The following is a 13,866-nucleotide window of genomic DNA, read 5'->3' as shown; positions in this document are numbered from 1 at the left end:
ACGTGTGAAACGGGCGCTTATTTCGATATTCAAAGAGTGATAAAGCCCAAGAAATGATACCTTGTGCAGTAGCTAAGCCGACTATCAAAGAAACACTAAAGACATGATAAAATGATTATACTTCAAAAGACTTCACGATTGTGAAATCTTTTGAAGCATAAACAGCTTTGGTTTTAAAAGCCAGAACCATTTCGAGCACGGAAGGAGAGGGTTAAGCATATTATTGAGAGGAAAAAAAAAAGTGAAGGGGCGTGTTTAAAACGCCCGCCTCCTTTGCTGCAGGTCCCCATACGGTCCGTCCGAGGAGTATATAAGGAAGAGCTTTGCACAGCATCTCATATCGTTCGTGCAGAAAGAAGAGCAGAACCATGTCTGGCAGAGGCAAAGGAGGAAAGGGTCTCGGAAAAGGTGGCGCTAAGCGTCACAGGAAGGTTCTTCGTGACAACATCCAGGGCATTACCAAGCCTGCAATTCGTCGCCTTGCTCGCAGGGGAGGCGTGAAGCGTATTTCCGGCCTCATCTATGAGGAGACTCGCGGGGTGCTGAAGGTATTCCTGGAGAACGTCATCCGGGACGCCGTCACTTACACCGAGCATGCCAAGAGGAAGACTGTCACCGCCATGGACGTAGTTTATGCTCTTAAGCGCCAGGGCCGCACTCTCTATGGCTTCGGAGGTTAAAACTCGGGCTTGACTTTACCGCACACCCCATTAACCCAAAGGCCCTTTTCAGGGCCACCCACTTTTTCACTAAAAGACTGAACCTAATCACTTTAACCCCTTCCACACCTGATAAATTGCCTGCTATCTACATAGATACACCGAGAAGGAGATAGTAGTAGAGGCTGCTCCCAAACATCTAGACGGGAAAGGTTGCTAAACACTGTATTTGTAGACCGCATTTTTGAACCATCGGAGGATTTGGAGCCGCCTTCTGTTAATGGTAGGGGATGTAAAAAAATATGAGCAAGTACGTACACACACACTGTCAAGAAAGCTCTGGTTTTGGTGTATTGTTACTGTTGCCTACATTTAATACATGCTTGCAGCCACTTAAATAGAAACATTGTTACTAGCTTTGCATATGCACTCCTGTGTTAACTATGTATTCTCCTCTAAGCGAAAAAGTAGTCTTTTTCCTGCTGCCTCTCCACACGATGGATTCTAAATAGTGAAGTTATTGTAAAATCGCCAGTGAAATAGACCAGCAGAGATGATTGCTACATCGTTGCCTGACGTGAAAATGGGATATGTGGGGACATTTGAGCATTGTAGTGTGTGGGCTCCGTAGCTAGCCCGCTCAAAGTCACAGGCTAAAAGACACGTTTTTATGAATGTGTTGGAGCTCGTTCGAGTGCAGATTTGGTGGCTCTTAAAAGAGCCTTTGTGTTTTGTGTTAGCAGGTTTCAACTTAAGCACGTTCGCCTCGGATCCTACGAGCCAGCTGGATGTCTTTGGGCATGATTGTGACCCTCTTAGCGTGGATGGCGCACAAGTTGGTATCCTCAAAAAGACCAACCAGGTAAGCCTCGCTAGCCTCTTGCAGAGCCATGACAGCAGAGCTCTGGAAGCGCAGATCAGTCTTGAAATCCTGAGCGATCTCACGGACAAGGCGCTGGAAGGGCAGCTTGCGGATGAGCAGCTCGGTGGACTTCTGATAACGGCGGATCTCCCTGAGAGCCACAGTTCCTGGACGGTAACGGTGAGGCTTTTTCACTCCCCCGGTAGCTGGGGCGCTCTTTCTAGCAGCTTTGGTGGCTAGCTGCTTGCGGGGAGCCTTGCCTCCGGTCGACTTACGGGCTGTCTGCTTAGTTCTGGCCATTGTAGCAAAACGAAAGAGAATGAACGCTGCTCGCTGTAGCCTGGGCTTTATAGCCGATACGGCGTTTTCATTGGTTCATCAAGTGGGTGGTATGTTCTGATTGGCTGAAAACAAATAGTAAACCATTTCAAAATACCCGCTCAAATCAACTGCTTCTCATCCCCTCCCCCACATTCAAAATGCCCGCTCAAATCAACTGCTTCATCCCCTCCCCCACATTCAAAATGCCCGCTCAAATCAACTGCTTCATCCCCTCCCCCCTCCTCCATCTATTGAGACCACGCGCCCAAAGAAGGGATCTAAGCCTTTAGTGACCCTTCCTGTCCTGACAGCATTTATTATAGACGCTACTAGTTGAAAGGAATGGCAGTGGGCAGTAATGGACGTATTCCTCCCAACATACTTATTAATAGCTGTATAGGCTTTATCGAGGGGGAGGGGTGCATGGGACATTGACCTCTTACACATGCAGAAAGGCCGCTTCTTTCGATGGGATAGAAGCCACGTCTGATAAAGGACTTTCACTCACAGGACGCTCAGTAGCCATACAAATGAGCTCCAGGAGACAGAGCAGCAGGAAATGTTACAAAGCATCCACTTATTGAAACAATGTTTTCAGCCGAGAGGCCAGGCTATTAAGGCTGCGTTAACTCATCCAGCAGCACAGACAACAGAGCTGTAGCGCCGCTAGGATTTGAACGCTCATAGTAGGTTTCACCCGGCATGTCCTCCAGACAGCGGGAGAGGGGGGAATCCTGAGAGTGAGCGACATGTAGAGATGCCCCGCTTAACAAAAGAGGACCTGTACACTATATACACTTGCCCCAATTGGTATTAATTTGCTGCTGCGTTTATCATAGACATGCATGGCAGCCATTGATTTTAACTAGTTCTATAGCTGGAATGTTGGACAGGATATGGACTGCAAATGGGACTCAGTCAGTGCTGTGACAGAAGCGCCCTAATATTTTAGCTTGCTTATGAGCTGCCAGCGTGGTGTGTGTGTGTGTGTGTGTAGATACAGGGAACGGTTTGCGCGCAGCAGAACAATTAATCGGCTCTTTGTGGAGAACGTGGGTGGCTCTTAAAAGAGCCTTTGTGTTTGGTAGGTGAGGGAGGCAGGTGCAGCAGCTGTCCGCTTTACTTGCTCTTGGGCTTGTGGCTCTCGGTCTTCTTGGGCAGCAGCACAGCCTGGATGTTAGGCAGGACACCTCCCTGGGCGATAGTCACTCCTCCCAGCAGTTTGTTGAGCTCTTCATCGTTACGGACAGCGAGCTGGAGATGGCGGGGAATGATGCGGGTCTTTTTGTTGTCTCTAGCGGCATTCCCTGCCAGCTCCAGAATCTCAGCGGTCAGGTACTCCAGCACTGCAGCCAGATAGACGGGGGCACCGGCTCCCACACGCTCTGCATAATTGCCCTTCCTCAGCAAACGGTGGACTCTGCCGACTGGGAACTGAAGTCCCGCTCGGGATGAGCGAGTCTTCGCCTTTGCACGGGTCTTTCCACCTTGCTTTCCGCGGCCAGACATGTTTGTTCTTGATTGAATGCAAGAAGATGAAAACTCCTCCCCTACCACAGGCTATTTATAAACACACTGTGCTCTGTGATTGGATGACTTTACAAGCAGCCAATTAGAGACACGTTATACAGGGAACCAATCTATTGCTGGAGCTAGTGTTAAACAGCCGCTTCCTTACGTCATCTGACTTTAGCAACCAATCGCAGGAAGGGAAGCGGAAGGGCCTCATTTACATGGTCCGCCTATAAATAGAACCGCCGGAGCAAGCAGCTTGCTATTCGCTCGCGAGCTAACAGCGTTAATCATGCCTGATCCAGCAAAGTCCGCACCAGCCCCCAAGAAAGGCGCCAAAAAAGCCGTCACCAAGACTCAGAAGAAAGATGGCAAGAAGCGTAGAAAGAGCAGGAAGGAGAGCTATGCCATCTACGTGTACAAGGTGCTGAAGCAGGTCCATCCCGACACCGGCATCTCCTCCAAGGCAATGGGGATCATGAACTCCTTTGTCAATGATATCTTTGAGCGCATCGCAGGAGAAGCTTCTCGCCTGGCTCACTACAACAAGCGCTCCACCATCACCTCCCGGGAGATCCAGACTGCCGTGCGCCTGCTACTACCCGGAGAGCTGGCAAAGCACGCCGTGTCTGAGGGCACCAAGGCTGTCACAAAGTACACCAGCGCCAAGTAAATGTCCGCCTCCCTGACCACCCGCTAACACAAAGGCTCTTTTAAGAGCCACCCACACTGTCTCTCTCAGAGCTGGCATCACACCCATGCATCAACTCTACAGCTTACTTGCTGCCCACCACAAGCTCACGCAAACGTGTAGCTTTCCTTTCACTTAACCCTTTCCATGCTGTCCTGTAACTCTGAAGATCTCGAGCTGCTCGTGTTTGCACATTTTAGACACTTGTATCACTCACATGCTGATTTAGCCACCTAATGCTCAGTTTGCTCCGCTCTATTACTTTAAAGTCTACCTAGATACCGGACTTGATCTTAGAAGATATTCGTTGGGCGGCTGTATATCTAGTAACTGTAGATTAGGGACAGGCTTCTTATTCAGGGTAGCGCTTGAAGTCACATTAGGGATATTATAAAAGCTGCTACTGTAGGAGATCTTATACCTAATACTTTACCAAATGGCTACATGGCCAGGGATTTCACTCGATAAGTGTATCCGTTTCTTTCTCTTTTGTTATAGCCTATTGAAACAATGTTTCACTTCATCCTGATACTGTCTATTACTATGTTGCAACTCATGGAAGCCTAGTATGTGGTTCTAGCGTCTTTTTGCTCACGCTAGTATTTTACTAGACTTTAAAAGGTCTTTTTGACATATATACCTCAAAACAGCTAGTGTGCAATATCTAGCCTACCTACCCTATTTTCTATCATTTCCACTAGTTATGGGGAATGTGCGCAGGCTTACTTTGGAACATTTAGCAGGCTTTTCCCTTTATTGCACATTGGATATGTACGGATTTATTTTTGTAATTGTCTTTATTTTGTGTAAGTCTTGATATTGGTGACTTCTTTTGGGGTATCCCACCCCTTTAGCTTTATTCTTATTAAAGGTTTAGTTGTATCCATTTGTTCAGCCAACCCCCGACTGAATTAGATACCTGTCCTTAGAAAGTATCTACATTAGTCCACATACGATTGTTCATTACTTTTTGGATACATGGAAATCCTCCTTTTTTTTTTTTTTTTTTTGATTTGGTGTTTGCCAGTAAAGAACAATTTAGACCATTGAGGCTTCATCTAAATATCAGCATGATGATTTCAGTGTCTGCAGACATGTTGAGCTTATTAAAGACAATCTGATAAGCCTGTTTTGATCTTAAAGACATAAGCATTTTATTTTTTTTGTAACTTGCCTTTTTTTCCTGTTTATTGCGCCAACACATTATACACTTTCTCACCAGATGTGCCTGTATACACTCAAACAGCGTTTTCCAATTGGTTTTCTGCAGGAACCTATGGTCCAGCGAGAACAAAACTGGAGTTCTGTAGTGATTTGCCCATTGGGTAGCCCATACACTTAAAGAAACCTGATGGGCATTGCTGCAGAGGGACTCGGTAAGCACTGTTTAATTGCCCAACGGAATCCCTGTAGCATGAGATGCTGGGAAGTGACTGACTATCATTACCTCCCAGCTTCAAATAGAAAATGCTGCACTGGAGGGAGAGAGACCGCAGTCGGCACTGAGCAGCGATTTAGGCGGCTGCCTAAGGCCTAACTCGCCATCGGGCAGGCATACTGTGTCAGGTACAAGGACCCCACACCTTGCCCGGTATGCTGCTGGTTGCGAGGTCCCTCCACTCTGTCCTGAGAAGCAGAAAGCCAGCACAGTCTGCAGCTCCGCTGACTATGCAGTGTCTCGCGATCTCTGGCCAATCAGACCGTCGCCGCGGGATACCACTTCAATGCTCTGACTTCTGGATATTGTGAGGCACTGCACAATCTGCAGCTCACACCTGGTGGAGTTGCAGACTGTGCAGTCTCTCAGGGCAAATTGTAGAGAGAGCTTACTGGAGCACCAGGGATCAAAGACACCAGGGGCCACCAGTTGCAATCCCCTCCCTCACTTTCACACCACTGTGCAACCCGCTCCCTTACTGTGTCACCCCGTCTCTCCCTCAGGCACTCTACCACCGTTCAACCTCTACCACCGTGAGGTTGGAGTGCCTCGTGTCGCCTGCTGCGTTCAGATAGCTGGGGTGGTGATTGATGCCACAGTCTGTTCCCCCAGTGGGGACCGGGATAACCCCCACCGGTCCAGAGGGGGGGGGGGGGGGGTAGGAGACCTGTAGAGACGCTTGGTGTGTCTGGCGTCGGGGTGAGCGGCCGTCTCTCCCCGGCTCCAACTTTAGTAGGCCGCACTCGGCGTTTCGGTTTCCCTGCCTCGACGGGTTTCAGAGGGGTGTCCTTCGGTTCCGCAGTGCATTCCCAGCACGGGTAGCACAACCCGGTGAGTCTGCGGTCAGTGTAGCCGTTGAGTTTGACCCAAATTTGGCCCGTCAGGCGAGAGCTCGTGGTGCCCACGTCTGTACTGCTTGGCGGTCAGGCTCCGCCCCCTGGGTACGGATTTTTATTTAGCTTTCGGGTATTCACCTTTTTTCTCTACTCGCTGACACATATCAAAGGTTTGGCTATATCCCTGTATGATCCGATGATTCGCTTTCCAAATGCCTAATTGCCCTGCAAGGGGAATATCATGGCTGAGCTTCAAAATGCCCATTTGGTATAGTAGTCTTTGTGCCCTTAACGTAATCCTCTAGTTTGTTTGTTTGTCCGGTAGGTTTCCGGGGTTATATTGTATTGAACCATTCATTTCTCCTTGACCTTCTCGTATAGATGCATTTCTGATACTGCTCGATATGCCTCTGCCGGACAATTTGCTAGTTAAAATAGGTGCCCGGTTGTTTGTTGAAACACTTGAATCCACAGACAAAAACAACCTAGACCTCACCACATATAAAACACTTTTGGATAAACGCTCAGAGCTAGCCACCCTTTATGGAACACAAATCAAGAAAAGTCTTCTTCTTACCAGACACCGGTACTATACCCAAGGGGGCAAAGGGGGACGACTATCAGCGCAAGCTCTAAAAACACAAAGACAAACCACATTTATCTCATCCATACAGACTCCACAAGGGACCAAGTCAAATCTGATGGCGGACATCATGCTAGCCTTCCAGGAGTTTTACCACAAACTTTACAACTTGAGGGACTCTCCCCCCAGATGTTACTGACATAAGAGCCTTCCTCAAACAAAGGATCGCCAAGACAATCCCACCCAACGTACAACAAAGACTTGACTCTCCCACAACTAAAGAGGAGTTAGAAGTAGTGATACACTCCCTCCCACAAGGAAAGAGCCCGGGCCCAGATGTCTTCACGGCCAAATACTACAAGAGCTTTTCCATCCAGCTCATACCCCCACTCCTAGACGCACTCAACTCCCTACTTAAAGACAATTCCATACCCCCACAGGCATCGGAAGCCACTATTGCACTCTACCCAAACCAGGTAAAGATTTGACCCAATGTGGGAGTTATTGGCCTATCTCACTTAAAAATATTGATTTAAAAAATGTTCACTAAAACACTAGCTAACCGCCTACGCCTCAAGCTCCCAGAGCTAATTCACCCAGACCAGGCTGGATTTATACAAGGCCGAGAAGCTAAAAAATAATATCACCAAACTCATTAATCCCATGCATCACTCTGAACACACAAACACCCAGACACTGTTACTCTCCAGAGATGCCGAAAAGGCTTTCAACAGGGTGGACTGGTCCCTGATGCTTGCCACCCTGGAACAGATGGGCTTTGGCCCAAACTGGCTAAGGTGGATGGGAGCTATATACTCCAGACCAACGGCTAGGCTACTCGTGAACGGCCAACTCTCACTCCCAGTAACCATCTCCAATAGCACCCCTCTTTGTTTCGTCCTGGTCCTGGAGCCATTCCTCCAGGGAGTTAGAGAAAATCCTAACATCAAGGGTTTCAAATTTGGATGGGCAGAACACAAAATATCAGCATTTGCAGATGACATGCTATTCACGGTCTCCGAACCCAGCTCCTCACTCCCTCATATACTGGAGGAGATGTCTCTCTATAGCAAAGTGTTCACCTTTCATGCCACTCTAGGTAAATGTGAACTCCTCCCACTGAAAGTACTAAACTCGACCAAAACACATCTACAATCAAACTTCCCATTCTCCTGGGGAACAGAGCATATAACATATCTGGGGGTAGCACTACCATCCGTTATCTCACGACTATATGAAACCACCCCCACCCCCCTGCTAATCCAAGCTAGAACTAAAGATCTTACTAAATGGCACACTTGCAGTTCAGCTGGTTTTGCAGGATAAATATCCTGAAAATTAGTATTCTCCCAAGAATATTATACTTGCTGCAAGTTCTCCCGATCACTCTACCCACAACCTTCTTTGCTGCCATACAAAAACTATTTACGACATTTATTTGGTCCCACAAACGCCCCAGGCTAGCCTATCAGCTGCTCACAAGATCAAAGACGGAGGGGGGTCTGGGGCTGCCAGATGTGGAACGATACCACAGTGCAGTACTATTGGCCAGGATTTATGACTGGACAGGCAAGAACACGACCAAACAATGGGTAGATGTAGAGAATAACATCTTCCGTGTCCCCATACACACAATACCATGGCACAACTCTGGCCAATCCTTCCTTATGCACAAACAACACCCGACCATTACTCCGACACTGAGAATGTGGTCACACATGAGTCATTGGCGGCGGACATATCACCATACCCATCACCGCTATATCCACTGACTCACAATCCGCTCTTCAAGCCTGGTGAATCGGGAGCGGCATACAGATAATATCATACCACAGCATACCTACCTTCACGAGACCTCCTTGACAATGAGGGAGTTAGGCCCCTGTCGTCCCTACACCCGCAGGGAACTCCCACGACCCTTCAAAAATTTCTCTACGATCAACTCATTCACTTTTTGCGGACCAACAAATACCCCCAACAAGGTCACCGAGCACTGACCAAATTCGAACTTACGTGCACCCAATGCACACTCAAAAAGAAACAGGTCAAAACCACATATGCCTACTACAGGACACTAGCCAACCAATCAACCTACTCTACAAAAAACACTGGGAACAAGAACTGCACTTATCTTTCGCAGATAATGACTGGAAGCAAATATTCCTCCTGACACAAAAATCATCCACCAGCTTAGCGACACAAGAAAGTAACTATAAGAAGATAGCTAGATGGCACTACACCCCATCCAAACTCAAACGGGCATTCCCAGGCACGTCCAATAACTGCTGTAGATGACTAGAGGCCATTGGGGACACGGCTCACATCTGGTGGTCATGCACGGTGAACCAAAAGTTCTGGTCACGGATCTCCAGTCTCATACACCTCATAACGGGAACCACCATACCCTACCCACCTTAAACACTCCTATATCTTATATTGCCTCCCTCCATACCAAGGGACACTAGGACCCTAGACATACATCTGCTCAAAGCAGCAAATCTGCTTATCACCCTCCACTGGAAAAAAAAAAAATATACATGACCTCCTGGGAACCCTAGTGTAACTTCATGAACACCAGTCAAACAGACCGATAGTGACACCCAGCTGGAGATAATATGAGACCTTGAACTACCAGCGAATCTATTTGAATATCAACACCCTTATTATTTTTGGTCTTCACTTCCCCTCTATGTCGACTACAAGTATTTCTGTTACTGAATGTGAACTTTGTACTAGACATTATGACTAAAGCAGCAATGTTATACACATTTTTGAAGTATCAATTGTTACATTTGCAAGAATTTTAAAATAAACAATTTCTAAAAAAAAAAGGAAAAAGGAAAAAAAGCCGAACAGACACTGCTTGATCCGTTTTAGGTCAGCTTTGGGATTTCTAGGTAGTCTCAGTAAAATCCATTCTGAGTTCTCCTTATAACCGGCAGAAAAAAAAAAAAAAATATATATATATATATATATATATATATATATATATATATATATATATATATATATCTGCGAGCGGTTCAACAGAACACTGCTTGCCGAGACTGGGAGCGACTCCTACCGCACTTCTTATGTGCATATTGGGAGGTGCCGCAGGAACTGCTTTGGACTATTATATGGGAGAAGATTACGAGGACCTCATCACAGTGCATTGGGATGGGGGAATGTGCTAAAACTCTGTGACCACATGGAACAGTTGGCTAAGTTGGTAAAAGAGAACCTCCAAGCTGACAAGGGGTGACAGAAAGTATGGTATGACCGGGGTACCCGACTGCGTAGTTTCCGTGTTGGACAAAAGATTAAACCGGTCTGACATGATTAATTACAGGCGGCATGGCAGGGTCCCTACAAGGTGGTGGAGCATATCTGCAATACCACCTATGTGGTAGCCAGCTGTGCAGATGAGAGAGTAAACTGCTCCTTCCACGTTAATATGCTTAAAGAGTACAAAAAAAGGAAGGACGATGTAACTGCAGTGTGCGCCCCAGCTTCTGAGGATCTAGACAGCCTCGCATTACCTGACTTGCTAGAGGGAGACTCCCAAGTTGACCTTATCGCTCAAGTCAAACTAGGAGACAAACTGACTGATAAAGAAATAGTTCAGGCCCACAAATTATTGAAAGCTAAACGAAAGACCTTCTCCCAAGACCCTGGGTACATCACCCTGGCTGTACACAACGTGGAAATCCCAGGACAAGCACCTATGAGGCAACCACCCCTACCACATTCTCGAGGCAGTCCGGTAAGAGATACGGAAGGATATACAGTAAATGCTGTGACTAGGAGTGATTGAGGCTTCAGACTTGGCTTGTAGTCCTAGTACCGAAGCGGGACGGAACAACACTCTTCTGCGTGGACTACAGGCGACTGAACGATCGGACTCTTACCAACTCTTATCCCATGCCCTGGAGGAACTATTTCATCATATAGCATGGGGACAGTATCTCGCCACAACAGACCTATGCAAGGGCTACTAGCAGATTCACCTGGCCGAGGAGGCTATCCCCAAGTCGGCATTCGTCACCCCGCTTGGCCTATTCCAATATCAGGTCATGCCGTTCTAGATGAAGAATGTCCCAGCCACCTTTCAACGTATGGTGGATAGGTTCCTCAATGGCTTCCAGGAATTTGCACGTGCGTACCTGGACAGCATAGCTATCAATTGTGACTCATAGGAGGAAGATTTCCCATGTAGGGAAGGTTATCGGCCGAATTAGAGCAGCTGGCTTAACTCTGAAGCCAGACAAGTGTCACATTGGTATGGCTGAAGTGCGGTATCTGGGACACAGAGTAGCTGGGAGACTTCTGCCCCTACCCGAGTGGCCACCACACACTGGATAACACAGTTCTACTTCACCCTTTACTAAGTCTTGGCTCGTGTTTTTTTTTAAATTCTTTATTTTATTTGTGCATGAAAAATCACATAAAGCACACAATGCCACAACAGCTAGAGCATGCAGAGCGTCATACATAGATTTACATTGGTTAGGCATTAAAACATAGCACAGTTTTATGGATTATTATCGCATGACAAAGAGTTATATCTAATAATATTATCAATAACAGCGTTAAACTAGGTTATCCAGGTTAGATTGTTATCAGCTATATATCAGAGAATTTACAACATTGAAAACAGGTTAGACTACAATGTTAAACCGGTGAGCTATAAAACCACCTGGTAAGCACGTTAATAGAGGTGAGATATCCCCAGCAGTACCTTTCTACATTAGTAAGCATGTTGGTAGCCTGGCTGTAATCAGGCTAAGTTAAGTAATGACATGCAATTAGCCGGCATAGATGTATCTGTGCCATGGAGTAATAAAACGAAAAAAAAAAAAACAAATAGATAATGCTGCTTCTATCTATAACAAGCTCGTGTTGGGATAAAGTCACCCTCACAGGCCAGCAGTATGCATAAGGGCTAGTACTCGTGTTCGCCAAGAGGGACAGTTAATGTCCAGGGTGTAGTAGCAGTTTGTGAGTACGTCTCTCAACAGTCATGCTGTCCCAGGGCCGGTCCGACCCTCAGCCTGTTCCCCGTCTGGGAGAGTGCAGCAGGTCTGTGCCAAGGTGCTGGTCATATCGGGTGTTGGGCATTGCATGATGGGTGACTACCTTCGGGTGGGCCCGCTGCGTCTCCGATTTCTCCGATGTAGGAGCCGCTTTAGAGGCTGTTGGCGGTCCCCGCTGTTTGGTAGGCATGTAAGGGGTACGGAGATGAGTGCACCCGCTTGTCAGCTCTGTGTCGGGACGCTTTGTGCGGCTTCCTCCTCCGCTTCCCCGCTTGTGTAGCGCCAGCTTTCCGCCCTGGCTGTGGTGGTTTGTCCCCGTTCTGTGGAGGGCTTGTTGCAGCCGTGGGTCTTGTTTGGCTCTGTTTAGCTTGTTCCCAGTATTGCTCCCAAAAGCGTTCAAATGCCAGGGCAATGGGATCCCTGGAGTCTGGGACAAACTTGGTCACGTGTTGGCGGCCATCTTTGCCCACTCCAAGCCGCACTCTTGCTGGGCTCATGTTTGGGTGAGACAGCTATACTCTGTGCAAGAGAGCTTAATCACTAGGACCCTGTTACAGGTTAGGAAAGTTTGGATAGACCCCAGCCAAGCTGCAGCGGGTAGGGGCTATAGCACTACTGGTGTCCCAGTGATAGCTAGGAAGCAAGCTTGGCAGAGGTGCCCAGTCAGGGTACCATGCAGTCCATCAAAGTGTGTCCAGGATTGTGTGTCCATGAATGGAGACCCCATGCTGGGGGTCTGTGTATAAATTCTGTGTGCCTTGCCTGAATAAACCAGATCTACTCCCAGCACTGGCGTACATACCGCGGTCGCAGGGGTTGCAGCTGCGACTGGGCCCGGCCCACCAGGGGGCCCGGCCACCTAGCGACTCGGTATGTACGCCAGTGTGGGCAGACTCTTCTACTGGGGGGACAAGGAGCTGGCCACATCAGGGCCCCCGAGGCCGGCCCTGGTGTTACCGGGCGCGCGCGCGAGGGAGCACTCTCCCCTGAGCGCTCTCTGATCAGCTCCCTTGCGCGCCCCGCACTTATGCTGCAGCCGGAATATGAAGTTATATTCTGGCTCCGGCATCAGTAAAAATGTGCGAGGGAGCTGGGCAGAGAGCGCTCAGGGGACAGTGTTCCCTCACGAGCCAGCAGGACCGGCCGCCGGGCAGCCCCTGGACTGGACTGGAAAGGGAGGCTGCGGGATTAAATCTGAAAAAAAAAACACACAAAAAACGTGTGTATGTGTGTTAGTGCTACAGTGTGTGTGTGTGTGTGTGTGTTAGTGCACATTTTTGTGCCAGTGTGTGTGTTACTGTGTCTGCTAGTGAGTGTCAGTGAGTGTGTTAGTTTTTGTTTGCGTGTGTTACTGTGTGTTAGTTGTGTGTGTCTGTTATTGAGTGTGTGTCTGTTAGTGAGTGTCAGTGTGTGTGTCTGTGTGTGAGTGAGTGTGTGTGTCTGTTACTGAGTGTGCTAGTTTGTGTGTGTCTGTTAGTGAGTCTGTTAGTGAGTCTAGTGAGTCTTAGGTTAGTGAGTCTAGTGAGTCTTAGGTGTCTTAGTGAGTGTGTGTTTGTCAGTGAGAGTGTGTGTTTTATAAGTGAGTGTGTATGTGTCTCTGTCTGTCACTGAGTGTGTCTTTGGCAGTAAATTTGTGTGTCTGTTAGCTAGTGTGTATGCGTCTGTTCGTGAGAGTGTGTGTGTGTTTTAAACCCCTTAAGCACTTACCTTTCTCCAGCGCCGGACTCCCTTGGCGCTGGGGATCCCTCCGCCCCGACCTGCCTCTCAGCTCCCAATGCGCATGCGTGGCAAGAGCCGCGCGCGCATTCAAACCGCCCATAGAAAAACATTACTCAATGCTTTCCTATGGACGTCGAGCGTCTTCTCACTGTGATTTTCACAGGGAGAATCGCGGAAGCGCCTCTAGCCGCTGTCAGTGACACAGCCACTAGAGGCTGGATTAACCATCA

General features: G+C 48.0%; 3 protein-coding genes across 3 annotated transcripts; 2 read left to right on the top strand and 1 right to left on the bottom strand.

The window, feature by feature from the left end:
* Positions 1 to 368: 368 nt before the first annotated feature.
* On the top strand, positions 369 to 680 carry LOC134576845 (histone H4). Its single transcript, XM_063435537.1, has one exon. It carries the CDS (start codon positions 369 to 371, stop codon positions 678 to 680), a length of 312 nt encoding a protein of 103 aa, XP_063291607.1.
* A 730-nt stretch (positions 681 to 1,410) lies between these two features.
* Positions 1,411 to 1,821, bottom strand: LOC134576844 (histone H3). Its single transcript, XM_063435536.1, has one exon. It carries the CDS (start codon positions 1,819 to 1,821, stop codon positions 1,411 to 1,413), a length of 411 nt encoding a protein of 136 aa, XP_063291606.1.
* A 1,825-nt stretch (positions 1,822 to 3,646) lies between these two features.
* Positions 3,647 to 4,027, top strand: LOC134576843 (histone H2B 1.1-like). Its single transcript, XM_063435535.1, has one exon. The coding sequence runs from the start codon at positions 3,647 to 3,649 to the stop codon at positions 4,025 to 4,027; it is 381 nt and encodes a 126-aa protein (XP_063291605.1).
* Positions 4,028 to 13,866: the final 9,839 nt, after the last annotated feature.

The sequence above is a fragment of the Pelobates fuscus genome, chromosome 11 (assembly GCF_036172605.1).
Source record: "Pelobates fuscus isolate aPelFus1 chromosome 11, aPelFus1.pri, whole genome shotgun sequence".
In the NCBI taxonomy this organism is placed as follows: domain Eukaryota; kingdom Metazoa; phylum Chordata; class Amphibia; order Anura; family Pelobatidae; genus Pelobates; species Pelobates fuscus.
This window is presented reverse-complemented; position numbering and strand designations above follow the sequence as displayed.

What these genes read in the sequence shown, in the direction of transcription:
- LOC134576845 (XM_063435537.1), top strand. Translation starts at nt 369, where the DNA reads ATGTCTGGCAGAGGCAAAGGAGGAAAGGGTCTCGGAAAAGGTGGCGCT.
- LOC134576844 (XM_063435536.1), bottom strand. Translation starts at nt 1,821, where the DNA reads ATGGCCAGAACTAAGCAGACAGCCCGTAAGTCGACCGGAGGCAAGGCT.
- LOC134576843 (XM_063435535.1), top strand. Translation starts at nt 3,647, where the DNA reads ATGCCTGATCCAGCAAAGTCCGCACCAGCCCCCAAGAAAGGCGCCAAA.